The 27,331-nt window shown below is 38.8% G+C and overlaps 12 protein-coding genes across 12 annotated transcripts; 4 read left to right on the top strand and 8 right to left on the bottom strand.

Annotated features, from left to right (window-relative positions):
• Nucleotides 1-58: 58 nt before the first annotated feature.
• RO3G_14882 (uncharacterized protein) lies at nucleotides 59-5,489 on the bottom strand (the record flags this gene model as incomplete). Its single annotated transcript, XM_067669466.1, has 14 exons — nucleotides 59-238; nucleotides 299-522; nucleotides 572-1,100; nucleotides 1,152-2,636; nucleotides 2,684-2,831; nucleotides 2,891-3,096; nucleotides 3,150-3,215; nucleotides 3,266-4,300; nucleotides 4,347-4,463; nucleotides 4,515-4,597; nucleotides 4,657-4,781; nucleotides 4,836-5,073; nucleotides 5,130-5,262; nucleotides 5,316-5,489. 14 exons carry the CDS (start codon nucleotides 5,487-5,489, stop codon nucleotides 59-61), a joined length of 4,743 nt encoding a protein of 1,580 aa, XP_067525567.1.
• Nucleotides 5,490-7,582: 2,093 nt separating this feature from the next.
• RO3G_14881 (uncharacterized protein) lies at nucleotides 7,583-9,268 on the bottom strand (the record flags this gene model as incomplete). The annotated part of the gene is made up of 2 exons (XM_067669465.1): nucleotides 7,583-7,590; nucleotides 7,744-9,268. 2 exons carry the CDS (start codon nucleotides 9,266-9,268, stop codon nucleotides 7,583-7,585), a joined length of 1,533 nt encoding a protein of 510 aa, XP_067525566.1.
• A 1,466-nt stretch (nucleotides 9,269-10,734) lies between these two features.
• Nucleotides 10,735-11,595, bottom strand: RO3G_14880 (uncharacterized protein; the record flags this gene model as incomplete). Its single annotated transcript, XM_067669464.1, has 2 exons — nucleotides 10,735-11,061; nucleotides 11,116-11,595. The coding sequence occupies 2 exons, from the start codon at nucleotides 11,593-11,595 to the stop codon at nucleotides 10,735-10,737; spliced, it is 807 nt and encodes a 268-aa protein (XP_067525565.1).
• A 328-nt stretch (nucleotides 11,596-11,923) lies between these two features.
• RO3G_14879 (uncharacterized protein) lies at nucleotides 11,924-12,394 on the top strand (the record flags this gene model as incomplete). The annotated part of the gene is made up of 1 exon (XM_067669463.1): nucleotides 11,924-12,394. One exon carries the CDS (start codon nucleotides 11,924-11,926, stop codon nucleotides 12,392-12,394), a length of 471 nt encoding a protein of 156 aa, XP_067525564.1.
• Nucleotides 12,395-13,184: 790 nt separating this feature from the next.
• On the top strand, nucleotides 13,185-13,757 carry RO3G_14878 (uncharacterized protein; the record flags this gene model as incomplete). Its single annotated transcript, XM_067669462.1, has 1 exon — nucleotides 13,185-13,757. The coding sequence occupies one exon, from the start codon at nucleotides 13,185-13,187 to the stop codon at nucleotides 13,755-13,757; it is 573 nt and encodes a 190-aa protein (XP_067525563.1).
• Nucleotides 13,758-14,105: 348 nt separating this feature from the next.
• On the top strand, nucleotides 14,106-14,597 carry RO3G_14877 (uncharacterized protein; the record flags this gene model as incomplete). The annotated part of the gene is made up of 1 exon (XM_067669461.1): nucleotides 14,106-14,597. The coding sequence occupies one exon, from the start codon at nucleotides 14,106-14,108 to the stop codon at nucleotides 14,595-14,597; it is 492 nt and encodes a 163-aa protein (XP_067525562.1).
• A 1,934-nt stretch (nucleotides 14,598-16,531) lies between these two features.
• On the bottom strand, nucleotides 16,532-17,061 carry RO3G_14876 (uncharacterized protein; the record flags this gene model as incomplete). Its single annotated transcript, XM_067669460.1, has 2 exons — nucleotides 16,532-16,544; nucleotides 16,706-17,061. 2 exons carry the CDS (start codon nucleotides 17,059-17,061, stop codon nucleotides 16,532-16,534), a joined length of 369 nt encoding a protein of 122 aa, XP_067525561.1.
• A 1,561-nt stretch (nucleotides 17,062-18,622) lies between these two features.
• RO3G_14875 (uncharacterized protein) lies at nucleotides 18,623-19,762 on the bottom strand (the record flags this gene model as incomplete). Its single annotated transcript, XM_067669459.1, has 1 exon — nucleotides 18,623-19,762. One exon carries the CDS (start codon nucleotides 19,760-19,762, stop codon nucleotides 18,623-18,625), a length of 1,140 nt encoding a protein of 379 aa, XP_067525560.1.
• Nucleotides 19,763-20,558: 796 nt separating this feature from the next.
• Nucleotides 20,559-21,880, bottom strand: RO3G_14874 (uncharacterized protein; the record flags this gene model as incomplete). Its single annotated transcript, XM_067669458.1, has 2 exons — nucleotides 20,559-21,325; nucleotides 21,370-21,880. 2 exons carry the CDS (start codon nucleotides 21,878-21,880, stop codon nucleotides 20,559-20,561), a joined length of 1,278 nt encoding a protein of 425 aa, XP_067525559.1.
• A 955-nt stretch (nucleotides 21,881-22,835) lies between these two features.
• Nucleotides 22,836-23,108, top strand: RO3G_14873 (uncharacterized protein; the record flags this gene model as incomplete). Its single annotated transcript, XM_067669457.1, has 1 exon — nucleotides 22,836-23,108. The coding sequence occupies one exon, from the start codon at nucleotides 22,836-22,838 to the stop codon at nucleotides 23,106-23,108; it is 273 nt and encodes a 90-aa protein (XP_067525558.1).
• A 1,440-nt stretch (nucleotides 23,109-24,548) lies between these two features.
• RO3G_14872 (uncharacterized protein) lies at nucleotides 24,549-24,776 on the bottom strand (the record flags this gene model as incomplete). The annotated part of the gene is made up of 1 exon (XM_067669456.1): nucleotides 24,549-24,776. The coding sequence occupies one exon, from the start codon at nucleotides 24,774-24,776 to the stop codon at nucleotides 24,549-24,551; it is 228 nt and encodes a 75-aa protein (XP_067525557.1).
• Nucleotides 24,777-25,409: 633 nt separating this feature from the next.
• On the bottom strand, nucleotides 25,410-27,095 carry RO3G_14871 (uncharacterized protein; the record flags this gene model as incomplete). Its single annotated transcript, XM_067669455.1, has 2 exons — nucleotides 25,410-25,417; nucleotides 25,571-27,095. The coding sequence occupies 2 exons, from the start codon at nucleotides 27,093-27,095 to the stop codon at nucleotides 25,410-25,412; spliced, it is 1,533 nt and encodes a 510-aa protein (XP_067525556.1).
• Between the last annotated feature and the right edge of the window lie 236 nt (nucleotides 27,096-27,331).

Raw genomic sequence — 27,331 nt, 5'->3', positions numbered from 1 at the left:
CGATTAACTTTTGTACATGTTGTATATTCAACTAGAAACAGTCATTAGCATTAGGTTTTTAAACAGAAAGACGACTTACATAATCAGGAACATAGGAACTGATAGTGACATTATGAGGCTCAGGTTGATCATAATCACTTTCTTCAAGTGATACATTATCAAGTAACAAGATATCCTCAGTATCGCTACTGCTCACACGAGATGCGACAGCTCTTAAAATATCATTGTGGATTGGTTCCTATGTACAGTGGTAGCGTTAGTTGAAAGTTTAATCTAAATATAGAACATGGGCGTTTACCTCATAATCTGCGACAATGTAATTTTGTATCAACTTTTGAACTTGAGTAGGTGCCAAAAACCAGCAAACATCATAAATAATCTTTATATCCTCTAATGTCGCCTTCTTTAGTTGTAATAACTTTGTGGCCTGTGTTAAATGTTCTAATTGATTTGTAGCTTCAGATGCTTCATGCGATTTACACCATTCTTCCAATCTTGTAATATTGTATTGAATTTGCATAGCTTAAAAATAAAAGTGAGTTGTATGTTTCTAATCTCTTTCTGTTTGTACCTCTCTTCCATGAATTAAAGTTACGTCTCATAACAAGGTCATTAAAGGTCGTTATACCAATCAATTTCAACAACTCAGTCAGTACTTGCTCAATCACATAAGGATCAACGTAATATGTCTTCATCGTACGATGAATACGATTCATGAAATTCAATAAATCATCCATAGAATAAGCAGGTTGACTGTTGCTTGATAACAATTTGCCAAAAAATCGAGTAGAGTCATTTGCAATGAAACCTGGTAACGATTGACTTTCAATCAAAGCAGGGATAGCCATCTTGTTCAGTTTCTTTTTCAGTTCAGATAACCAGTGAAAGTAAATATTGTCTTGTAAGCATTGCAATTCAAACTTCATGTTTGACACTAATTTTTCGAAATCGTGCCATCCAACTGCGCGTCTTCCATGGATGGAATTGTAATGCATCTCTCTTTCAAGTTCTTGTTCAACAGAATAAACTAAAGAAAGGAGCTCATGTGTATTGGATAACCAATAAGCACATGGCACAATCGTATCTTCTCCTGTAAATGACTAGGTTGGATGAGTAACAAACCACAATCACTTTTTTTCCTTTTTGCTTACCATGCAATCCTTCTGAAGCGTGCCCATCACCCTTAATAACAAACGTTCGGACTCTGCCAAGTATCCCAAACGCCACATTTGTGTAACACATCTACCAATGATGTGCACAGGAAAGAAGACTTCTTCACGTGGTGGAGGGTCTGGTCCAGGTGGTACAATCTTCAGCGAATGTACAAGTCCCTCGATCACCTCATCCTCCAAAAGTTCTCCATTCTCTTGCAGCAATTGGCTGATCGCATCTTCAGGATTACCAATCTTTTCGGCGTCCAAACTACCACGCTGACCAATCTGCTTGGGTATCATTTGGTCAGGTTCAGCATAGACGACCTTGGTCTCTGTCTTTTCAGACACAAGACTGGCTCGACGCATCACGCTCGGAGAGGCTGCACGGGGATCAGAAGACGGTGAACGATTGCGGTCGGGTGAGATACCACGTCGGTCTCGTTGTGGCGATAAGGTACGGTAAGTGTTCATGGAAGCTTGACGTTTGGGATGATTCTTGAGTGATTGAGAGAGTTGAGCTTTGAGAGCGACGATTTGTGCCTTGAGTTCGGCCACCTCTGTCTCATCTGCTGTCGATGTTGCTGGAGAGAAGGGACCTCCGGGGCTGACGGGCGATTTGAGTTGTTGCTGATTACTTTGCTGCTTCAACTTGAAGATCTCTTCCTTTTGACGACCGACATCTTCATTCAAACGAGCAATCTCAGATTCCTGCTTCTTGATACGTTCCAAGGAATTTCTATAATCTGCCTGAAGCGTGGCACGTTCATTCTTGACTAACTCCAATTCTGCCTCGAGTTCGTTAGGCGCATTCAATGTGTCTTCCAACTCCTTTGCTTTCTTGTCCAACTTTTCATATTTCTCAACCCATGCCTTGATCTGACCTTCCAGTTCATTTGCTTTCACACGCAATTGATCCTTTTCTTCCTTGTGTTGTGTCACGCTCTGGGTCAGCTCGACCACTTTGCTTTCCAGCTTGTAAGAGACCTCCTTAAAATGATTTGCAGATTTAGCCTCCCGTTTAAGCGCCAGCAGCTGTTGACGTGCCAAGCGTTGACGGATACAGGTCTGGAGCTGAATCACATAATTTCTCTTGGCTTGGTATGCTTTTCGTACAGCCCAACCACGGATCAGGCTTTGGATCTTGATGGCAGCAAAATGCTGACGAATCTCTGAAAATTTAAGACGCATCGTATGAGCTCTGCAGGCGGCTTGAAGATGAACGATAAAGGCACACTGGGCCAAATAACGCTTGCGTTGAATGTACCGACGCCACTCGGTCTGTATCTTGATCGCGGCCTTAGTCTGACGAGCGACCTCGAGTTTTTTGACACCCATCTTTTGACGAGCGACTCTTTGTAAGCGAGAGATGAGATCGAGCATTCTCAGGTAGCGAATACGGACAATGAAACGTCGCATGTTCTTTTGAAGCAATATCGTACATTCATCCCATCTTTCTCTTCTACACTTTTCAAGATAGGCAAGCTAAAATCACAAAAATCAGACGTCCGTCGGTCTAAAAGCGTATCTACCTGTCCTGCACGGAAAAAGATCTTTGTGAGACCAATTTGATATTTATCCTTGTCCGGAATATATTTCTCCAAGACTACTTTACAGAGTTCGTTAATATCTGGATTACCATTTGGATCCCAGTGTTTAGAATTAACAAGTGCATAAAATCTATAAAAGCAAACACAGTCAGTCCTCTGGTGCATCGCATCTTTTAAAATCGTATTGACCTGTCTGCAAAATCTGCAAATGACCAACGGGAAGGATAACCGGCACAACTGATACGAATGGTTTCCAGCACACCACAAGCACGCAGTTGAGATAATACCATGTTTGGCTCAAAGCCCCAAGCGACCTTGGCCTCATTTGGTTTGATACAACGAATATAATGGACATTGGTTTGACTGATGGTATCCATCAAGCTGATAAGTGAAAGCTGATGATGAGTTAGTTCACATCAGTTCTTGATCTTCCTCTTTATACATATACCTTGAAAATGGAACCTAAAGTAGGCTTCTTTGCTACAGCCATACCCACCTTTTTAGCTGGAGTAGGCTATAGAAAAGATTTAGTTTTTTTATAAAGTGAAGAAAATTCAAAGTTACCTTGGATTCTTGACTAGCAGCCGTAGCAGCAGCAGTGGCTGTCTGAAGCATGTCTACCAAGAAAGGAGACTCTGCGCTTTGTAAGAGATTCAAAAGTTCATCTGGCACAGTATCCTTGTTTTTATCTATAAATCCTTCTGAATCATATTCTACTTCATGTGCATAGTGAACCACAGTGAAAGCGCTGTTCGAAAATCGAGGCTTTTTGAAGTAATTCTTGTATTTAGGATCAGAAAAGCTAGAATAGAGTTTATTACAGAACCCTTGATCTGTTCCAGATGGCATCCTTGACTCTTCATCCAAAAGTGACAAGATACCCAATTTGGACTCAATGACTTCAATACACTTTTGGTTGTCACTGAATTCGATAAACTTCCAATCAATTTTTTCCTTGACATATTCCTCTTGCTCCAACTTGAAGACATGTTGGTTGAATTGCTGCTGAAGTTTTTCGTTGGCGTAATTGATACAAAACTGTTCAAACGAATTCTTTTTGAAATGCTCAAAACCGTAAATATCCAAGACACCGATGAACGTGCGCACCTTGCCCTCTTCCAAACAGGACAAACTGTCATTGACGACCTTGACAAGCCAATCAAACAAGCTAGCATAAATGTACTTGGCCACCGAATCCCTCACGACCACCGCCTGGACGACACTCAGGTTCTTTACGATCTTTTCGTTTCTCGTAATAATCTGTCGACGGGTCAACCACTTTTTGAATTCGGCCGTCTTGATACCCAAGAGCTTGGTGGCTGTCACCAGGGCAGGTTGATCGTCTGCGATCGAGGCATCTGTACGGCCGCCGACTTCGATATTACCGATATGAAGCAAGGCAGCGAGCAACTTAAAGATCTGCCACTGCTGTTCGACTGCGATGCCCACGAGTGAGAGCGAGCGCTGGGTGAGCTCAAATTCAGCCGCATCGTCTACACCAGGAATGGTGCCTGTGCCGCTTTGGTTCAAGTAGTGAAATTTACTCCATTCGCCTAATTCGAGGTTCCTTCGTTCATTGCTTGGAGCACCCACACAGAGCTAAACAGATGAGTACATCAGTTGAAATGGTGTCTATATACTTTACTTGATAAAAGATGTGATAATTTCTTTCGGTCTCGGGTTGAAAGATTAAACGGGATCTTTCCAAAAGATAGGTTCGGATCTTTGCACCCACAATGTTATTCCTGTTATCAAATTGAATCTAGATGGCACACGTCAGTCTGATTTTTTGTGCATCACAAAGTTTGATTACCTCAATATATTTACCGAATCTTGAACTGTTATTATTTCTTGTGGTTTTTGCGTTACCGAATGCTTCCATGATTGGATTTGTAGCTATTTTACAAGCAGTGAGTTACTTATTTCATCCTAAATCTATTTTTTTTTTGTTTTACCCATAATCTGTTCTTCTACTTCTGTCATTCCTTGAGTTGCATCTTTAATTTTTCCAGATTCTTTATCGTCTGCAGTAGCAAAATATCTCATAATATGTGTGGCTGACACTGTTTTACCAGCACCACTAAAGACAATGCATGTAATTAGCCCCATTCATTTTCTCTATTCTATCATTTACCTTTCACCAGATACGACCACTGTTTGATTTGACTTTTCTCGGACCATACAACGATAAGCATCTTCTGCAATAGCAAACAAGTGCGGTTCTAATTCACCACGTCTTCTTCCAGAATATTGCTGTATCACATCTGGTTCATATAATGGTACACTGGCAAATGGATTGGCAGCAATCAAAACGATACCAGAGTACGTATAAATATTGCGTTGAAAATATCGAGTACGGATGGTATTAAGCACTGGTGTAGTTGTTTAATAAGAACCACTCGTCCATTTTTTTTTATTTTTTTGTTACCTGAAGGTTCGTTCAAATAACTCAAGTTTGTTAAATCTTCACTGTTTTCTAATCTCGGTGGATTTCTTAAAGGTGGAAGATTAGCGCCTTTTTGTTTTTCTAAAGCTGTAAAGGTTGATTCAAATACATGTTCCTATACAAGTAAAACATATTAGCTTTTGTCAGCAGACTATTTCACACACACACCCTTCCACTATCTTTATCGTCTTCAAATATAATCTTGACACCCGTGTCTGTTTCTTCCTTTGAAACAACAGTTGCAGAAACCCAAGCTTCGTCTTCATCTTCGAACCATGCTTTAGTCCCTTTCGTATAGACCTGCAAAGCCTGTGAGACTCCTGAGGAAAGTGAGTCTGCCATACTTTTAAAAAAAGAGTTGGATAAGAATAAGGGGAAAAAAAGGTACGAAAGTCTTTTTAGAAAAGAAAAAAAAAGAGTATGTAATCTTTGGTTGTACAATACAAAACTTTTTTGTACAAGTTCTCTCAGCCCGTTTTGGCGCTTTCGACTGGATAACAAATTGTCAGATGAACGAAAAAGACAATTGCCTACATGACTTTAAACTCAATGATGTCCAAGAAAATAACGTTTACTATTCAAATAATGATTTAACAAGCTTTTTTTTTATTGTTATTATTAGAGTGAATATGAAGAAAACAAATATAAAAAGTGTCGTACACTAAAACAGTAATCTAATTCTAAAAGATGACTTAATTATTTGAGCTGAGGAGGCTGAGTAATCATTTCTTGCAAGAATCATTTAAAGATGGTTTTACTTGTAGTTTTTTTTATGTATAAATAAATATACACTGTGCATCAAAGTAAGAAGCTTTATTATCCGCTTACATCTCTTCTTTTTTTTTCTTCTTCTTCAATCTCAACAAAAGCTTACTATCTAATCATCCGTAATAATCCCTGATTAATCTAATATACAGAGTCGAGCCCTGAATCAATCATGTTTTAAGGTACAATTAAGGATGAATTTTTATTTGCCGGGTTTCTTTTTTTAGAAATTAATTGTTACCTAAGTTGAGGCGACTGGGACAGTTGGTACAGTAAATTTTGGCGATTTAGGAAAATCTAATTGGCGGTTACAAAAAAAGAAATCGTCTTTTACAAATAAAGTAATTCTCGGTTATTGAAAATTATAGTTGTCGGTCATGGAAAATTGTAGTTGCAGTTACTTCAAATGCACTTGTCGGTTAGTCCTTATAGCTTTTGTAGCTATTCCAAGCGTCAAATTATGAACTACTATACTCAAACACCTTTCTAACTTATTTATTCATTACAGTGACTTGCGTGTGAAAATTCACTTTCGATGATTATCAACTCCCCAAAAAAAAAAAAAAACCTTGATGCAAAGAATCTTTGATGATGAAGAATACGCCAAATAAATAATTAAAAAGCTATTGTTATACTTTGATAACCTGTTTTTAATTAGAGCGAGTTGTCCTCCTGTCAATACGCTCAGTTGAAAGACAGATGCAACTGCATATGCCTATATTGTTGGTTTAAAAGAACTTCCTGAAAATGATACATAACATCATACCATATCTTTTTTTGCTCATTGTTTCAAAGTTCAAGCTGGCTGGAACGAGTTATTACATCGTTTTGATGTAGGTGAGGGTACCATTTAATAGTTTCCTTTAATCCATCCATCATTATATCTAATGCGTTCTTTCTTCCATTGTCTAAACCAAAAATACCAGCTGGATAATTGGGGCATTTTGCCTCCATCTCTATTGCTACCTTGACTAACAACTTCACATACACATTTTTTGCTTCCTGTACATCCAAATAATTCTTCATCTCTTGAAAATTAACGATGTAAGCACCATTAACAGCATTTTCATAAAAGGTGGTGCGTGTAAAGGAGAGCCACAATTCAAGCAACCATACTGCGTAATTTTCTTAAAACAATGAATGGATGAAAATGTTCTTAATTAAGATTTAGGATGAAACTAAATCTTACGATAATAATGAAAATGTTTTAAACATGAATACTTTATTTAAATTATTGAAAAAAAAGTTTTTTTTTGTGAGCTCTCTTTTCAGTTCTCAAAGCTTTCACAGCTTTGATTAACAGGATCAACCACGAGAAGGTAAAAGAGCATCTGATCCCAAAAAGATTTGTGTAGCAGGCAATCCCAACTACACGCTTAAGAACCTAGCCAGGCAATCCCAAACTAAATTCAAAAGCTAAATCACACTTTACAGAGAGCCAAGACCGAAAGAACAGCTTAACGGACTACTCGGGTAATGCTCTCCAGGGAGCGGGCCTGCAGCTTCCACCATTCAATCAATCCAGACCATGAAAAATGTGATAAAGAGAAAAAAAAGAAAGGAATTTTTTTTTACAAATTTTTTTTTACAAATTTTTTTTTTACAAATTTTTTTTTACTCCTTAAAAATTTACGCCCACTTGCATGCTTGTTTGTAAACAATATACTATTTCAGGACACTTTACAAAAAAAATTTAGTGCACTTAAAAAATAAACATGAGCCAAGAAAAAAATAAAAAAACAAGGCAAAAGACAAATTTTTATTGGTTCAAAATTAGAGTGACCCAAGTGTTCTAAATGGGTGATTCATTTATATGGGTTGCTTGTCGTACCTAAACTAATCCCAGTTGACTCCACTCCGACCTCCAATGTGGTACTGTTGTCCGTAGAAGAAAAAATTGAATGATTTATAGCAGCACTGGACGAGACTTGTGATGATGGTTTGTAGTAGAATTTTTCAAAGGTGTTGGAATTCAAACCCCAGTTTGCGTGCTTCTTCACGTCTTGAATTGAGTGTCCTAGTTCAACTGCCTTGGTGCTGGATGCTGACTGAATGGAATGTGCTTGATAATGTTTTGTGTCAATACCTGCATCTTGCATTGCTGATTTTATCCAATTGGCTATAGTAGATGGATGGACGGATGATGATTTCTTGTCTTCTTGTTCCAAATAAGTAAGGAAGAGCGTATGATCTTCTGGTAAGTTCGTACGATATTGGCTAGTCTTGTCCAGGAAATATTTTAACATCTGTACCGGACACAGTTGCTGGTCTTGATATGTACCTAAAGTGATCGACTTGACTTGAGCTTCTTTTGGAGTTCTTGTATGAATAGTTGCTTGGATTTCTCCCTTTTGGTCGTTGTTGATGGTTATATCTCGATGCTGAAGACATCCAATATCCGATCTTGGTCTCCACATTGTTGCCATACAAAGTAGTAGTATCGTCTTTAACTGTAGATGCTGTAAAGAAAGGTTGCATGTTGATGACATGGTATTCTGGATATGCTGTAGTAAAATGGTAATGTCCCAAGCGAAAAGTTGCTGCATTGTTGGTATTTTTACTGTTGATCTTCTTTTGGCTGCAAAAAAGTCTTTGGTAAGCTTGTGATCTGCTATTGGTAGTTTGGTTTCATGGACTACTGAGAATACTGAGGCAATTGCCGAACGAAGTCTGTTGAGGTGGTTGTTACTGTATTGTTGATTCGCCATCAAAAAGGCTAAGGCATTTTGAGGATTGTAGTTACAAGGATCTTTACCCTGAGAATGACACCAGTTTGACCATTGCTTCCAGCCATTATCATAAGCCCGTTGAGTTGCTTTTCGGATTTTTTGATTAAGAAAGTTGATAGTGCCTTGATTTATACCATTGTTCTTCCTGAAGTTGTTGATAAGAGCCATGCGGCTAAAGACCATCTTGAGTTGAGCTTCCATATGATTGGTTTCTTTAGATGTTTCATTTGTAGTATCATCGGGTACCAAAATTGGCTTGACCACAGTGGCGTCACCAGAGCTACTCTCTTGAGATGTTGGGATTTGATTTGCTTCCAGACTCTTGGGATCAGTTTCCAAGGTGGGTGAAGGTAAAGTCCTCTGATGTTCCAGTTCTGTTGAAATGCATCGATTGCTGTTGCTTCTGGATCCAGATTCAGTGCCCAATATTGTTGTAGTTGCCGGTTGTGTCTCGCTGCGAATGCATCCACTTGAAGAGGTCCCCATTGTCTGTTGATTAATTGGAACATTTTCTTTGGGATTGTAGATTCGTAAAGTGGCTTCTTGATTCAACTCAACTGATCTGCTTGTGTGTTCTGTATCCCTGGAACGTGTTGGTAAATTACCTGAATCTGAAACTAGTTGCATAGATTCTGTATTTGTATCGCTAATTCTTGAAGTTGAAGCGACGTTGTCCCTCCTGATTTGGTTGTGTATTTGAGGGCTGTGATATTGTCGGAAAATATCTTGATCGTCGAATTTGCGTAGTATTTTGCGTGTATTTGGATTTCAAAGAGTATTGTCTTCAGTTCTCTGACGTTTATTGATTGTTGAATTTCTTCCCATGTCCAAAAGCCCGATGTTGTGACTAGAGGTGAGCTGATCCCCCCCCCCAGCCGGTATTCGAAGCATCTACGTGTATAATTACTTTTGGATTTTTGAATTGTACCTTTTGGATTGGCAATCCGTTCTTCTTTGTGATGAATGTTTTCCACCATTGAATTTTTTGGAGGCTTGTACCGGATAAGTTGCATATTGTTTCCCAATTCTGGTCGGATAGTGAAGAGATTTGGATAGGTCGCGTTGAAGGTATCGTAGGTGTAATAATGCTTCCCCGACTGCTGGGATCATTGCTGTCATCTTTCCCAACAAACTCGCTATCCATCTGCAAGATCGATATTGTCCTGATTCCAATTGTTTGATCCTCTTCAAGAGGTTGGTTATCTTCAGGCTTGGAACCGAAATCTCCATCTTCTTGGTGTTGAACTGAAAACCTAAGAACTCTTGAGTCTTGGCAGGAGTTAACATGCTCTTGTTAAAATTGATGATGAAACCCAGTCTCTGTAGATGTTGGGCTACTTTGTAGGTTAATTGTTGCATCTTCTCTTTCGGCTTTTCTAGTAGACAAATATCGTCTAAATAGTAGACTAAGCGATGACCTTCGCTGCGCAATGGTTCTATGGCGTATTTCATAATCTTTGAAAAAATTCGAGGTGCCACACTTAAACCGAAAGCGAGTGATTTGTAGCGATATACAATGCCTTGGTTTTCGAAGCTTAGGTAATCTTGAGAGTCTGGATGGATAGGTATGACGACGTATGCATCTTTTAAGTCGATTTTGCAAATGTAATCGTTTTCTTCTATTATCTCGCGTAATGCCGGCACGCCCTCCATCTTGAAATGTTCCACTTGTAGAAAGCTGTTGAGTTTTTGACAATCCAAAATTGGCCTTCTCTTGGTCTGTTCCTGTAAAGTAAAAAAGTTGGAAAGGAAGTTCTTGTTTTGGGATGGTAATACTTCGATCATCTCGCCCGTTAAGAATTTTTGGATTGCTATGTTTACGTGTAATTGGTCTTCGGCAGATAAGTGCTTTTTCGGTACTCTCCAAGGTACTGGTTGTTTCGCAAATTGAATTTTGTATCCATGTTGAATTACGGATAGTGGCCAAGGGTGAGTTGTTGTCGATTTCCATGCTGTTATAAATTGTTGTAAACGGCCTCCAGGTGCAATCCCGTCGGTCGGTATTTCGTAATTGGCTGTTGGTAAGGGCTGTTGTTGAAGTGTTGTGATTGGTAGAGCTGTTGAAGTGGTGGGAACAGAGGTTGAGCACGAGATTATTGTTTGTGTTCTGGATTGTTGGTTGCATTTGGATAAGTTGGGTTGTGGGAGGTGGAGTTGTTGAAGGTTGAGGCCCCACGTCCTCGTCCTCCAAGATAGTTTTTTCCTCCTCGATATTGAGACCATGGTGTAAAACTTCCTACTGGTTTTCCACCGTATCCACTGGCTGCTTTATCAAGTTTGTATTGATGATTGGCAGTGTTGTATTCTCTAAGGAAATCAATGTTGAAGGCTTCTCTTTTACCTGAAGCTTTTGTTTCCAAATGCTTAAGGCTTGATGGGAGTCGAAGGGCTTTAAGTGCGTATCCTTTGGCTTCCTCATCCTGTTGTTTGGCTTGGTATCAAGCGTAAATTGCCAGTCGCTTTGCGTTCTCAACTGTTGTTGCGAGTAATTGTTGGGCTTCATCTTGAGACATTTCGCCTTGTTGAAGGTTCGATAACTGCTCATATAGCTCTGTTGCAGCTCGTTCTTGTGTACGAAGGACGTCTGAGCCTTTGTAGATTGAAGTGACCACTTGATGTGTGTCGACGTTGTATTTTTTAAGTTTCGGGATAAGAGATTTGTTGATTTCTTCCCCCACAGTCCAGTTGTCACTTTGATATCTACTGAGTTCTCGTTTATATCGCTTGAAATTTTCTTGGATTTGGAGTAATTTCTTCCAAATAGTCGATGATGTCCAGAGGTAGTGATCTGTCTTCTTTATCGCTGGCATGGATTGCTTGTTCTTCTTCTCGGAGTCGTTGGAGAAGTTTGAGAACGTCGTCTTCTGTATAAATCTTTTCTGGTTGTTGTGTAGCGTTCTGTTGTTGAAGGAGTTGCTGGACTTCCTCTTCGGTATAAAGTCGTTGTGGCTCATTGGTGTTATCAGTCATTAGTTTATCCACGGTGCGCAGCTTAGAAAGAAAAAAAAAAGATTTTATTATATTATTATGAAAATAAAGCGCGGCTCAGAGAGCATGTATCACATTTTCGGTCTTCGTTTCGTCAACATTGGTAATTTCAACCGGTCCATTTTACTGCTTAGAAAATAAAAAATTCTAGGTCGAGAAAATTCTCTCGCAAGAATTTTATAAGACCGTTAGAACAATATAGGAAGGTTAATATTTGCTAGAATCTTCTTTTTCGCTCAGTCATTACCGCGAACGAACAAAAAAAAAAAAAAAAAAAGCATTCTTACGTTCCACATGTCATCCCTGGAAGATCAAGTACAAATGTTACAACAATTAGCTGCCTTGCAGCAACAACTCAACAGCAGCACCTCTCCTATGGACTCCACCTCTTCCACATCGCAGTCAGCTGAAGACACTGCTCCTTTACACTCGGTCGGCACACGCCCCCACTATGACTGGACTCCTTCGGAATTCTTGAACCAATTTCTCCAACTGGATACACACTTATATACATCGCCTTTGTTAACCGACAATGATCGCAAATCCATCATTGAGAATTATCCTCCTCTGGCATCGTTGGACTATCGACCTCCTTCTTCAGTTCTTACCGCAGAAAGACTCATGAACAAGGCCCAAAAAATGGAAGATCAGTCACTGAAGCGCCTTCAATATCTCACTTCAGCAGTTTTCCGTCCCCTGGGCATTCTGGCCCACGAACTGTTCTCGACAGAAACCGAGAATCCGAACTTGAACGGTATCCCATGATGTTGCGCGAGGTACGAAAACTTTTGCTGCATGTTTGCGCTTCCATGACGCAGGATAGGAACAACATTGCCCTGCGCGCGGTGAACCCCTCCTTTTCCCTTCGCTCAGAGCATGCGGGTCAATACACAATGTCTCTCGACGAATTTCAACAGACCTTGGCACAGCAAACTGCCACTCGTAAGGCTACTCGCAAAGCTACTAATCGCTCTCAACGCATAAGACATAATGGTATTAACAACCAATCTCACTTCCCGCCTGGCACTGACAATTCGTTTTTTCGGCAACGTCCGTTCTCTCAGCAGGGCAGTTTCAACTACAACATCTCCAGTCATTTCAACACCCAATACATCAGCAGCAACAACAACAACACAAATACCAACAGCTGCCCTCGAAACAGCAGCAACAAGAAGACCAACAATCCTTTTCGACAACAACAGCAGTAGGTGGAAGACTCAGCAAGTTCGCTTCGGCTTGGACAGAAATTTCAAACAATCAATTCGTCAACAACATCATCCAACACGGCTACTCCATCCCTTTTCACACACCTCCTCCACTTACGACTTCGCCAACACCTATCGTTCCTTATTCCTCCGAACAACAACAACAACTCGACAAAGCAATTCAGGACCTCTTACTCAAATCAGCAATCGAACCAGTGACAACGGAAGAAGCGCGACAAATTCCAGGCTTTCACAGCTCGATTTTTGTCATTCCCAAAAAGAATGGCGAAATCAGACCAGTCTTCAATCTGAAGCGTCTCAACCAATACTTAGACCCACCTCATTTCAAAATGGAGACAATCAGGGAAGTGGCACACCTATTACGCAAAATCGATTACTTAGTATCAATAGATCTTTCAGATGCGTTCCTGCACATCCCTGTTCACCCAAATTCCCGCAAATTTCTTCGTTTCAAGTGGAAATCGCAAGTTTACCAATATACGACTACCCCTTTTGGCTTAGCTTCGGTTCTTTACCTCTTTACAAAAATTTGTCAACCTATCCTCGAATGGGCTCGAACTCAGGGTATCAGAGTGTCTGCCTATTTGGACGATTGGATACTCGCGGCCGAATCCAAGAAGCTGGCACTTCAACACACCAACATGCTCGTACAACAACTGCAACAACTAGGCTGGGTAGTGAACACCAAGAAATCTGTCTTATCGCCGACGCGCAAACTAGAACACCTCGGCTTCTGCTTGGATACTACGACCATGACAGCCTCACTACCAGCAAAGAAGATCCGCGACCTCCGACGCTCTATCAAGCAAATCATCAGCAAGCCTCACTCCCAAACACCTCGTCTGATACACAGCCTGCCCATAACGTTTCTCTTACAAATTTCACAGGTGCAGACGTGGTAAATGTTTTGGCAACGCTCAAACATGATCTCCAATTGTAACTTGATACATTGAAATCAATTAGAACAGCAATTGCACACTTACACGTTGACTCTTGCTCTATCAGCTCACATCCTCTTATCACCACATATCTCGACTCCATTGCCAAACAGGCGCCTCCAGTGCCCATACACAAGCCCCGTGTTGATCTTAATCCATCTATGGTGCATGCACGCTCAATTCCTTCTTGTTCCAACACGTCAGTCTCACTACTGCAACAGAAGTTGGCTTTCCTGTTGGCGATGGCGGCCTTTCTTAGACCTTCTGATTTGGCACGCATACCCTTCGACTCCTGTACGGTAGTCCCCTCCGATGGTTGTCTACATTTCAGGGGTTGTCTCTCCAAAGGAACGACGTAAGAAGCAAAAGATTATTAAGGACTTTCGGGTACATCCTCATCAAGATAAGGAGCTATGCTCCGTATTCTGCTTCACGGTTCTCAAGGACCATCCTCGGATGCAAGGACGTACAAGACATTCAGCTCTATTTGTCAAGGCTAACAATTTTAACCAACCTGTTCTCTCAAGCACCATCTCCTCTTGGCTGCATCGACGTTTTATCTCGCTGTCTACAACTGAATCTCGTGTGTCTATTCGCTCTTTGGCTTCTTCCACGGCTTTGGACAAGGGAGTGGATCTGCAAGATATTGTCTCGCTAGGTAACTGGACCTCCTCCGACACGTTTCGACAGCATTATCAACAGAATCATATGGCCGATGCCAGCTTCACTAACACTGTTTTGGCTCACACCGAAGACGGCACGGAAATGTTTTATGATGCCGATGAAGATTGGACTCTGGATTAGCAAATATTAACCTTCCTATTTTGTTCTGACGGTCTTATAAAATTCTTGCGAGAGAATTTTCTCGACCTAGAATTGTACACTTAGACCTGAAGAACTAAATAGGAAGGTTAATATGCCCACCCTCTTTATTATTGTTATTATTATTTTGACCGAGCTCAAAAATCGATTGACAATACAACTTAAAGCTTATTTTTAATTTATATCTCTGAATTCGCTCAACAATATTAATAAAGAAGATTCTAGCAAATATTAACCTTCCTATTTTGTTCTTCAGGTCTAAGTGTACAATAATTTCAACCGGTCCATTTTACTGCTTAGAAAATAAAAAAAAAAATTCAACCGGTCCATTTTCCTGAGCCGGTCCTGCTTGGCGTAATACATTTCCATGCCAATTGGTGATTTATAAAAGAGCGCTTCAAGAATTTAAAACTATTCTTTTTAACATTTTATTATTAATGGTTGAAGCTATAACCAGAGAACAAGCATTATGCATTTTCTTTTGCTTGGAGTATACTGAATCTAACGTAACTATAGCTCTAAAAAAAGCGGAAGCGATTAAAGATGTCGATGTTTGCTTCGAAGAAAATCCATATAAACCCCTGTTACATTGTAACGAAAGAATCAATTCAAATCCTTTGAAATATAAAAGATATCGCAGCAGCTTGCATTTGGTAGAAAACGACGTAGATTAGAAAACTCAAATTTTGTAATTTCAATTGTTTATTAATAAAAAAAAGATTTATGTCCTAATTGATAGTATACGCCTAATTACCCATATCTATTTACCCCATTGTTTTAAAGCTGGGCGACAATCAAAAAATTTAAGATTCTCAGGATTGTTCAGCAGCTGGACACTATCGAAATACTTAAACTGATTTTCATAAAAAAATTGATCAATAAATATTTTTTGTAGGCTTGAGTTGTTTCTGGATACTATTTTAGAATTTACGCTCTTTGTTACCTTAATAATTGTTTAAGATCTGTTTGGTTAGTGGTGAAGCCAGCATAATCAATTGATGTAATGCATATTTTTGGATTGCTATTTAAAAACTCCAAAAAATCTATTGTGCTTCCATGAGTGTTATTCAATTGTGACGAGATCTGGTTTACATCTTTCACATCGCGCTTTGAAAATATTTGCTTCGCTGTACTAAGGGGAGAAACAAAGACCTTATCCACTAATGATCTTTTGTACAATATATCTATCATCCTTTGTAAGCAACTGGCTCTGTTTTCTGTCTTTCCAACGGATTTTCTGCAATAACCAATCACTTGACATCCTTCTTTCTTCATTTCATTTAATATCTGTTGGTGTTTTGGCAATACTTCGACAATATCTTTTACCACAGAATCTATAACAACAGCCAGTAAGTTTTTGTGTTCTTAATTGTCAATTTCAAACTTGCCGTACTATTTGTTGTTTAAGACATACAAGTGTCTGCTTCTAAGTTTTATCTCTTTTTTCTTTAGTCTTTATGGTTTTTCGTTCAGGCTTAGTTAAAGTCAAATCAACATTTTGCGAATTCAACCATTGGCTAAACCCCAGAGGAGTCTTTTTGTCGAATTTATGACTATATTTCCAAATGATTGATAAGATGTCCTTATTATATACAGAAATTAGTTGGTAGCGAGAGTCGGAGAGGTATTCCTCTTTTGGTCTAAAAATATAATTAATAAAATCAACGACTTGACTTCCATTTTCTACATTGTAAATTTAATTAGAAGTCAATGATTTTTTTAAGTTGCTTTCTAGCCTCACGTACCAAGTAAGATATCTTTCTTATTTGTGTTGCTGCTGGGTATAACTTCAGTTATATCTTTTTTTAGTTTTGTATAATTTGTACAAAGCTGGCGCGCCACATACACGATAGTTGCAAACGAGCATGGGGTCATATGGATTATTACAGTAGCCGCTCTATTTAAGGGTGTTCGATTTAAGGGTATTTTCTATTTAAGGGTGTATATCTAAAGAATGACATAGGTCCCCACCATAAATACCACTATGCCACTATTCTATTTAAGGGTGCAACGCAAATATTTTTTTATCACTAAATAGAAAGTTTTGTAAGTGATAGTTTTTTGGAGCACTCTAACAATAAATTTTTTACTTTGTAAAATAAGATCGAAGATCTGTTTGCTCTTTTGACTTATTTAATTCAGCCAATCTCACTCGAATTCGGCGGTGTAATTTACGATCAAGATCGTCCAAAGGAACTTTGTATGTGAGAATGGTTTCATAGGCTTCTCTCAACCGTTTCTTACACTCTACTATATCGACACGTTGCTCATCTTGCTCTAGTTTATCATTTTCTTCTGTTTCATCTATGTTGCTTTCTGCCGTTTCTTCATTATCAGTAGTGCTTGTTGTATAACATACTATCATCTGACTTTCATCTACTTCAAGGTTCAACTGGCTAACACCAGTAACTTTGTTGTCAAAGTTCCTGGGGAGATCTGGGAGCATTCCATTTATTGTTTCTGGTTTTACTTTAAGCCATGCATTAGCTAGAAAAAAACATAGCCTGAGCTTGATCCATTTTGTAAGCATTCGGATTATCCAACTTTTTACTGGTATACAGACATAAAGCACGGTCGTACTGCTGGGCTCGGAAGTGTGCCTTAAAGTTGTCAATAATTCCTGTGTATACAAAATATGAATGAGTAAACTGTAAAACAAAAAGACAGCTTATATAGCATTTTATCAACAAATAATAGGCTACCTGCATCAAGAGCCTGTAGCTTGCTAGCCGTGTTTACTAGGAGAAATATCAATTTGATATTGTTGAGCGGAATTTTTATTTTATGAACGGACGCATTATCCAAAAGAAGAGCAATTCTTCGATCCTGTCTTCCAAAAGCAACATTTAACTTTTTCGCGTATGCTGTAAAAATTTTAAGTTGTCATCCAAGCATTAGTAGAATAATGGTATTCAACTTCATGTTTTTTTTTTTTTTTTTTTTTTTTTTTTTTTTTTTTTCAATTGCAGTCATGGATAACAAACTAGCACTTGCTTTAAAACATTTGGGGCTATTGTCTTGTGCGATAACAATTGCTTGCCTTTTGTAAGTCCTATCCGAGTTACAGAGCAACCCAACTGTCAGACGAGTTTTACTTTTTTTTTAGGCCATCAAGCGACTCGGAGGAACATATGGTTCTTATTGGTGGTTGCTGGTAATATAAACCTGTTTCATCAAAGTTCATGATATTTGCAGGATCACATGACCCAAGAAGTTCTTTTATCTTCCTTAATTTGTTCTGAATGTTTTCAGAAGTGATGTCTACCGAGGCACTTTCACCATGCATTGGCCCGCATTTTACTCCAATTCGCTTAAAAAGTTTGGCGAGTCATCCATAAGAAAATGAAATTTCATTTTCAGGGATTCTATACTTCACTTGAGCAATATGTCTCACATATCGAAGGATTGAGTCTCGATTGACTGGCAGATTGTTATTGTTCATGTCTGCAACAAACTTTTCGACTTCATCATCAAGTTGAGGATAACGTGTTGTTTTTAGACTTTTGCCATTATTTACAACATTAACATTACTATATAACGTTTCAGCATTTTTGAGGATGTTTGATATAGTCTGTTGGGCAAGTGGTTGATCTAAATTGAATTTCTTCATAGCCCATTCACCTAATTCTGTTTGATTAAGCTGGCCAGTAGCATTTTGATCCAAGAGCTCAATTTTTTGAGAAATAGAAAGGCGTACACGTTTATTATTAGACATTTTTTTATAGATGGAATCTAAACAAAGAAAATAAATCTTGTTATGTCATATTTATTCTCATCAAAATTATTTTGAGTCTACGACTCGTATATTAGCCTTCCAGCAACTTTGATCAAGTCTTGAGCAAGTTTTGATTTGTTAATGTCCTTACACAATTACCAAATCTACACTAACCGACAGTGGCCTATGTGGAAACATGTTGTACAAACATGTCTAAAATGTAGCTACAATACATATTTAGTGTGTTCAATTTTTTAACAGCCACGAAATTCGATTTAAGGGTATGTTCTATTTAAGGGTGAATATTCCAAAAATTTTGGCCACCCTTAAATAGAGCGGCTACTGTATTGATTCTCACCGCATTTCCAAAGAAAAGATTCTCAAGAGAATGAACCAAAGATGGAGGAAACCCAAAGGCCAACATTACTTGACGTAAGTACATAGGGTAGACATGATCATAGGCCTTTTCTTGATCTAATAAGAGACCAATCTCAGGCCGTCTTTGAACATGAGCTTGTTCCATGATTATATTGAGAACCATACCATTTTCAGTTATAAAGCGATCATCAAGAAAACCAGTTTGATAACGGTTGATAATTGTGTCCATAACGGATCTCATCCGTTGGTTTATAATGCGCGTGTAGATCTTTGCATCGCAATTGATCAAGGAGATTGACCGCCAGTTTTTGAGGGTAGAGAGGTCCCCTTTCTTTGGCAGTAATCTTACACGTAAATCTTGCCATGATGATGGAAAGGAACCAGCAGTTAAAGCCATGTTGTATACCTTGATAATAAGATCCTTTAACGGTGAGAACTGATAAATGAGATGCATGAAGACATAACCTAAACCATCCGAACCAGGACTACTTTGCCTTCTAATTACTTTCTTTGACTGTTCAATTATCTCCTCAGTCGTAATTGGTGAGATGAGATAGCGACGATCATCTTCATTTAATTGTGGTAGATCTGCTATATCTTGCACATAGCAATCAATGTCATGCTCATCCACAGGATCCACTGAATAAAGTTCTTGGTAGAACGCTTGACTAACCTCCATGAGTTGTGTACGAGAGGAAACAGTCAATCCAGATGTAGGGTCTTGCAAAAAATTTATGCTCTGTTCTACAGTTCGTACCTGGTGTATCCGCTTGAGATAACCTGCGGATTTCTCTCCATGTTCTCTCCAACGTATTCCCGCCTTTAATGCTGCAATATCTACCAACTCTTGTTGAAGAGATTCAATTTGTTGGTCCATAACAGGAAGATAATGTAAACGTATAGCTGTGGGTGGCCGACTGCGGAGGAAAGCATTGCGCTTGCGTTGCAAGGCCTTAATTGACTTCTTGCGCCAGTTGGTGTAGTCAATTGCATAGCGTTGAGTAAATTGCCGTATCTCAGATTTGACGTAGTCCCATTGTTCTTGTGCAGTCATCTGAGTAGGCAAAGAAGGAACGATATCCGTGAGCCGTTATTTTAGTTGTATGCGGTACTCTTTCTGTTGAGCCAAAATAGGGTTGGCACGCCAGAGACCAAAACCAGTGGAAGTTTGACCTAGGTTAAGCGAAAGAGAGAGTAATTGATGATCAGTCCATGAAGAGTGTAGTCGATGTATATCTGTAGCTCTAAACATTGGGCGCATCTGATTACTAATGAAAATGTAATCGATGGTAGAGTAGATCTCATCATTACGACGGAAAGTTGGGATATTACTATTGTCTCTACTATGCATCACGTTATAAAAGGATTCTTCTAGATATGATACCCATTTTAGAGATGTTTGAGTTGACAAGTTAGGACGATGATAAGAATAATGATCCGATTTGGGTCAATATCAGATACAGAAGTGAGAGCATCTGATACAGAATCAAAAAACTCTCTTCTGTCCTTACCTGTAGAAAAAGGAGTATAAAAGTTCTGTGGATGACTGATTTTGGAAAGAATAATGCGTGGGTTTGACAGAATGAGGTTATTTGACAGTTGATAGTTGGAAGAAAAGGAAAGCAAGTCACAATGGCGAGTCCATAGAGACTGAGATGCTTGAAATTGTACATTGATGAAGTTTACATGGTCTGTGTTAGTGTGTGTTTCTTGAAAGGCTATTATATTGAAGTTTAAAGAGCGTAAGTAACGTATGAAACTGGATTGTTTTTGGGTATCATGGGTCTTCACCAAACTGTTACAGTTCAATGAAGAAATGTTGAATAATAGTTCTTTCGATCTATTATTCATCATTGCTTAGATTGAGTTAGAGCACCATCAATGTTGAATACTGTGGTGCCGTGCTGCTGACCACGGGGAATGCATGCTTGTATTGGTAATCCCAGATTATCTAAAGAGTCATGACGAAAGTTATATCCTGGTGGGGCGCTATTATGATGGCTATCCATGGCAGCCTGATGTTGAGACTGAGGAATGTTTTTGGTGGCTTGATCCACTATAACTATGTCTGTAGCAACATATGGATTGTCGGTATTTCTAGCATTAATTTCCATTGGAGTATCATCTTGTGATTCAGCGGTTGTTGTGAAGATAGCTTTCAGGACTTCTTGAGTGGATACCAAGATAGAGTCCTCCTCAGTTGTTAGCAAGGTAGAGGAATGAATCCTTGGGTCATCACGAGATTCGTTCCGAATAGAACGTTTACGTTTCATAGTATTCGAAGTGAGAGGCTGGGAGGAAGTGGTAGGCATAGTTATGCCACTAGAAGCTTGGCTCGACTGAACCTTAACTTGATCTACTCTGTCTTGTGGAGCAGTAGAAATTTTCCTAGCCTTTTTTAAATGGCTTATTCTTGCTTTTTGCGCATTCAGAAGCAATATGGCCACTAGCGCGACAGTTCCAACAAACACGGGATGAACGTTTCTTTGGACAATCAGAGACAGCATGTCCTTCAGCATGACAGTAGCGACAATAGGTGGGCATGTCACTCCACACAGCATAAAAGCCTTCATCTTCTGATTGATACCAAGGAAGATGGTGAGAAAGAGGAGAAAATCTGTTATCATTTTTTTGGGACGCTTAGTATAGCATAGCCCGTACCCATATAGGTACCAGTGTGGGATTCTCGTAGGATCCCTAAATCAAGAGCGGAGCCATAAGGTTCCAAACTCATTTTCAATTGTTCCTTAAGAATGTCCTCTTTAAGAAAAGGAAGATTCGATAGTCGAAGTCGAACTAAAGGTACAGCTGGATCTAAGGCTCGACAAGGTAAAAGCCTAACTGCATCATTTTCAAAAGTAATGCCGTCTTTAAGAATGTGATCAATGGCAGAATCTGAGGGATCAAAGTTGATTTCAGCCATCTTTCGACTGCCTTCTTTAGTGGTTGCGACAGCGATTCGTGATGGAAATTGTTTCGCAATTAGGGTCATAAGCTGTACGGGTAATCCAGATCTATCGGTCATGTCCAGGAGGACACTACCTGGAGAACGTCCTGCTCTCCACACTTTAGAGTGAATAACTTTGTCTTGTTGACTGTTGTGAATGTCATATTCGAAAGTAGCATTCATAAGTGATGTTCGTTTCCTGGCCACTACTTGGGACCAGGGCATATTTTTCAATTTGATAGGAGGCGCTGGTGCCTGTGGTCGCTGCGAGACTGCGTTGACCGACTGGTGAGATATTTTGTCAGAAAGAACCATGAAGATGAACATAAAAAAAAGAGTACAGTCGTTACGAAATCATTGTCGTTTCTTTTTTAGAAGATTGTCGTTCTTTGATAAATATATTGTTGCTATTTGAAAATGTAATGTCGTAAAATAATTTTGTTTCGTCGTTGTGGGTTAGGTAAATTGTCGTTTTGAGAAAAGTCATATTGCTGTTTTCAGTTAGCTGTATTGTCGTCTTGATTTTCATTAAGGCATAAATCGTTTTTCAAATGATGGTTGAGCTGAGAGTTAGAAATGCTAAACCCCTCAAATTTCTCAGTCAACCTCTCCATAATATCGCTTACAATTATCTGGGAATCGTCGTCTATCAATTCAATGAGGTAACTATTATGCTCATCGGTAAAAGTACTAGGACGGCCTTTCATTTCACTGCTTTTTTTGTATGGCATAGTGCCGTCTTCTCTGTACTGTTTCCACCATCTTTGCGCATTGCGAACATTGATTCCCATACTACGTGCAACTCTGGCTGTTGCTCCCTTTTCTTGTGCACACTCGATCATTTTGTCAATGAATCGTTCTCTTTCTTTATCGCTATAATTCATGTAAACTGAGAGTGCAATAGTGCGTTATTCCGACTTAACACCACTTGTTAGTTTATCTACAACCAGCTTCTCAAGATGCTTTTGATCAAAGTAAGTCTACTGATTAGTTAGCGTTTCCAGAATAATGTTTGAATCATTGACTTCAGTCAGGACGTCTTTCATGGGATCATATACTCTCATCCCTTGCTCATCATAAAGATTATCTTGTCCATCTTCATAATAAAACACATTTGACATTATAATTTGAATCAAAGGAAAGTGGGCTCAAATAAAGGGCAAAAAGAAGCTTCGTTACCATGAAGAAAGCCACTTTTGAAGCAGAAGCAAGAAACTCTAAAGAAAACTTGCAACAAAGATTCGATTGGTTTATGCAATGGAAAGATTCTGATCTCGACTACACAAGAAATTGTGTCTTCATAGATGAGGCCGGCTTTCATATTAATATGCGGTTTAATTATGGAAGATCTGCTGCTGGAACCCGTGCTCGTGTAAAAACCGAAAAACTAGATCACCTTCACATACAATCATTGGAGCTATTCACTCAGGTAGTGTCCTTTTTGTTCAGTTAAGAAAGCCTCCTTCTAAAAAGGAACTACTGGGTCAACAAACTTCTAAAAAACGGAAAACCACTAATAAGGGGGGTAAAAAGAGCTGCTTCACCACCACCAGAGAACAAAACTAATTTTCCCAAGGGCACTACTACTGCTCATTTCATTAAGTTTATAAATGAATTGCTGGATGTAATGGACTTGGATGAAAGTCTAAAAGGATGTTACCTAGTCCTTGACAACGCATCAATTCATAAATCTCAACCAATGATACGGAAGATTGAGAAGAGAGGATACAAATTGATGCATTTACCACCTTATTCTCCAGAGCTAAACCTTATAGAGCAATTTTGGGCTTTGGTAAAGAGAAAGCTTAAACGAGGCCGTATGTTGGCTGAAGAGAACCTGTCAAGCAGAATCGCCGATGCATGTAATCAAGTCTTAATTAGCGATCTTTATGGCTTCGCAAGTCATTCTAAACGTCAAATTATGGATTTTTATAATAAAACTCCCATGTAATCATACTGCTTGTTAATTTTTTTTTAGCGAAATGGTCTTGCTACAATGTTCAAAATGAGAGCAAGACGATACAGTTGGTACGATAAATTTTGGCGGTTTAGAAAAATCTAATTGGCGGTTACAAAAAAAGAAATCGTCTTTTACAAATAAAGTAATTCTCGGTTATTGAAAATTATAGTTGTCGGTCATGGAAAATTGTAGTTGCAGTTACTTCAAATGCACTTGTCGGTTAGTCCTTATAGCTTTTGTAGCTATTCCAAGCGTCAAATTATGAACTACTATACTCAAACACCTTTCTAACTTATTTATTCATTACAGTGACTTGCGTGTGAAAATCCACTTTCGATGATTATCAACTCCCTCAAAAAAAAAAAAAACCTTGATGCAAAGAATCTTTGATGATGAAGAATACGCCAAATAAATAATTAAAAAGCTATTGTTATACTTTGATAACCTGTTTTTAATTAGAGCGAGTTGTCCTCCTGTCAATACGCTCAGTTGAAAGACAGATGCAACTGCATATGCCTATATCGTTGGTTTAAAAGAACTTCCTGAAAATAATATATAACATCATACCATATCTTTTTTTGCTCATTGTTTCAAAGTTCAAGCTGGCTGGAACGAGTTATTGCATCGTTTTGATGTAGGTGAGGGTACCATTCTTGTTCTTGAATTCTTGAATGACGCTAGTGGTAAGTCAGTTTGGGTTGATAAATATACACTGATCATTAAAATACCCTTTCTAGGACGTCGTGTTACAGCTTTTGATTGTATAGCAGGTTTTGCTGGTTCGGCTGTGGCTATTGATGTCTGATATCATCAGAAATCTAGCGCTTCTGGCGATTTTGATGATTTAACGCCCTATCCTAATGAAAATGTGTTAATTGCACATACAAAGGATTGTTTAGCTAAAGCCGTTAAAAATTTTTATTAAAAAAAAAATCACAACCTCAACTCCTTCTTTCTGGTCATAACATTGGCTACATTCTGCTTTCTAATAGCTTCCTTTAAGCCATCCGTCATTATATCTAATGCGTTCTTTCTTCCATTGTCTAAACCAAAAATAACAGCTGGATAATTGGGGCATTTTGCCTCCATCTCTACTGCTACCTTGACCAACAACTTCACATACACATTCTTTGCTTCCTGTACATCCAAATAATCCTTCATCTCTCGAAAATTAACGATGTAAGCACCATTAACAGCAGTTTCATAAAAGTTGATGCGTGTAAAAGAGAGCCACAATTCAAGCAACCATACTGCGTAATTTTCTTAAAACAATGAATGGATGAAAATGTTCTTAATTAAGATTTAGGATGAAACTAAATCTTACGATAATAATGAAAATGTTTTAAACATGAATACTTTATTTAAATTATTGAAAAAAAAGTTTTTTTTTTTTGTGAGCTCTCTTTTCAGTTCTCAAAGCTTTCACAGCTTTGATTAACAGGATCAACCACGAGAAGGTAAAAGAGCATCTGATCCCAAAAAGATTTGTGCAGCAGGCAATCCTAACTGCACGCTTAAGAACCTAGCCAGGCAATCCTAAACTAAATTCAAAAGCTAAATCACACTTTACAGAGAGCCAAGACCGAAAGAACAGCTTAACGGACTACTCGGGTAATGCTCTCCAGGGAGCGGGCCTGCAGCTTCCACCATTCAATCAATCCAGACCATGAAAAATGTGATAAAGAGAAAAAAAAGAAAGGAATTTTTTTTTACAAATTTTTTTTTTACAAATTTTTTTTTACTCCTTAAAAATTTACGCCCACTTGCATGCTTGTTTGTAAACAATATACTATTTCAGGACACTTTACAAAAAAAATTTAGTGCACTTAAAAAATAAACATGAGCCAAGAAAAAAATAAAAAAACAAGGCAAAAGACAAATTTTTATTGGTTCAAAATTAGAGTGACCCAAGTGTTCCAAATGGGTGGTTCATTTATATGGGTTGCTTGTCGTACCTAAACTAATCCCAATTGACTCCACTCCGACCTCCAATGTGATACTGTTGTCCGTAGAAGAAAAAATTGAATGATTTATAGCAGCACTGGACGAGACTTGTGATGATGGTTTGTAGTAGAATTTTTCAAAGGCGTTGGAATTCAAACCCCAGTTTGCGTGCTTCTTCACGTCTTGAATTGAGTGTCCTAGTTCAACTGCCTTGGTGCTGGATGCTGACTGAATGGAATGTGCTTGAAAATGTTTTGCGTCAATACCTGCATCTTGCATTGCTGATTTTATCCAATTGGCTATAGTAGATGGATGGACGGATGATGATTTCTTGTCTTCTTGTTCCAAATAAGTAAGGAAGAGCGTATGATCTTCTGGTAAGTTCGTACGATATTGGCTAGTCTTGTCCAGGAAATATTTTAACATCTGTACCGGACACAGTTGCTGGTCTTGATATGTACCTAAAGTGATCGACTTGACTTGAGCTTCTTTTGGAGTTCTTGTATGAATAGTTGCTTGGATTTCTCCCTTTTGGTCGTTGTTGATGGTTATATCTCGATGCTGAAGACATCCAATATCCGATCTTGGTCTCCACATTGTTGCCATACAAAGTAGTAGTATCGTCTTTAACTGTAGATGCTGTAAAGAAAGGTTGCATGTTGATGACATGGTATTCTGGATATGCTGTAGTAAAATGGTAATGTCCCAAGCGAAAAGTTGCTGCATTGTTGGTATTTTTACTGTTGATCTTCTTTTGGCTGCAAAAAAGTCTTTGGTAAGCTTGTGATCTGCTATTGGTAGTTTGGTTTCATGGACTACTGAGAATACTGAGGCAATTGCCGAACGAAGTCTGTTGAGGTGGTTGTTACTGTATTGTTGATTCGCCATCAAAAAGGCTAAGGCATTTTGAGGATTGTAGTTACAAGGATCTTTACCCTGAGAATGACACCAGTTTGACCATTGCTTCCAGCCATTATCATAAGCCCGTTGAGTTGCTTTTCGGATTTTTTGATTAAGAAAGTTGATAGTGCCTTGATTTATACCATTGTTCTTCCTGAAGTTGTTGATAAGAGCCATGCGGCTAAAGACCATCTTGAGTTGAGCTTCCATATGATTGGTTTCTTTAGATGTTTCATTTGTAGTATCATCGGGTACCAAAATTGGCTTGACCACAGTGGCGTCACCAGAGCTACTCTCTTGAGATGTTGGGATTTGATTTGCTTCCAGACTCTTGGGATCAGTTTCCAAGGTGGGTGAAGGTAAAGTCCTCTGATGTTCCAGTTCTGTTGAAATGCATCGATTGCTGTTGCTTCTGGATCCAGATTCAGTGCCCAATATTGTTGTAGTTGCCGGTTGTGTCTCGCTGCGAATGCATCCACTTGAAGAGGTCCCCATTGTCTGTTGATTAATTGGAACATTTTCTTTGGGATTGTAGATTCGTAAAGTGGCTTCTTGATTCAACTCAACTGATCTGCTTGTGTGTTCTGTATCCCTGGAACGTGTTGGTAAATTACCTGAATCTGAAACTAGTTGCATAGATTCTGTATTTGTATCGCTAATTCTTGAAGTTGAAGCGACGTTGTCCCTCCTGATTTGGTTGTGTATTTGAGGGCTGTGATATTGTCGGAAAATATCTTGATCGTCGAATTTGCGTAGTCTTTTGTGTGTATTTGGATTTCAAAGAGTATTGTCTTCAGTTCTCTGACGTTTATTGATTGTTGAATTTCTTCCCATGTCCAAAAGCCCGATGTTGTGACTAGAGGTGAGCTGAT

This window comes from Rhizopus delemar, genomic scaffold (genome assembly GCF_000149305.1).
Source record: "Rhizopus delemar RA 99-880 supercont3.15 genomic scaffold, whole genome shotgun sequence".
Classification (NCBI taxonomy): Eukaryota; Fungi; Mucoromycota; class Mucoromycetes; order Mucorales; family Rhizopodaceae; genus Rhizopus; species Rhizopus delemar.
The sequence above is the reverse complement of the archived record's forward strand: the minus strand, read 5'-3'. Positions and strand labels throughout refer to the sequence as shown.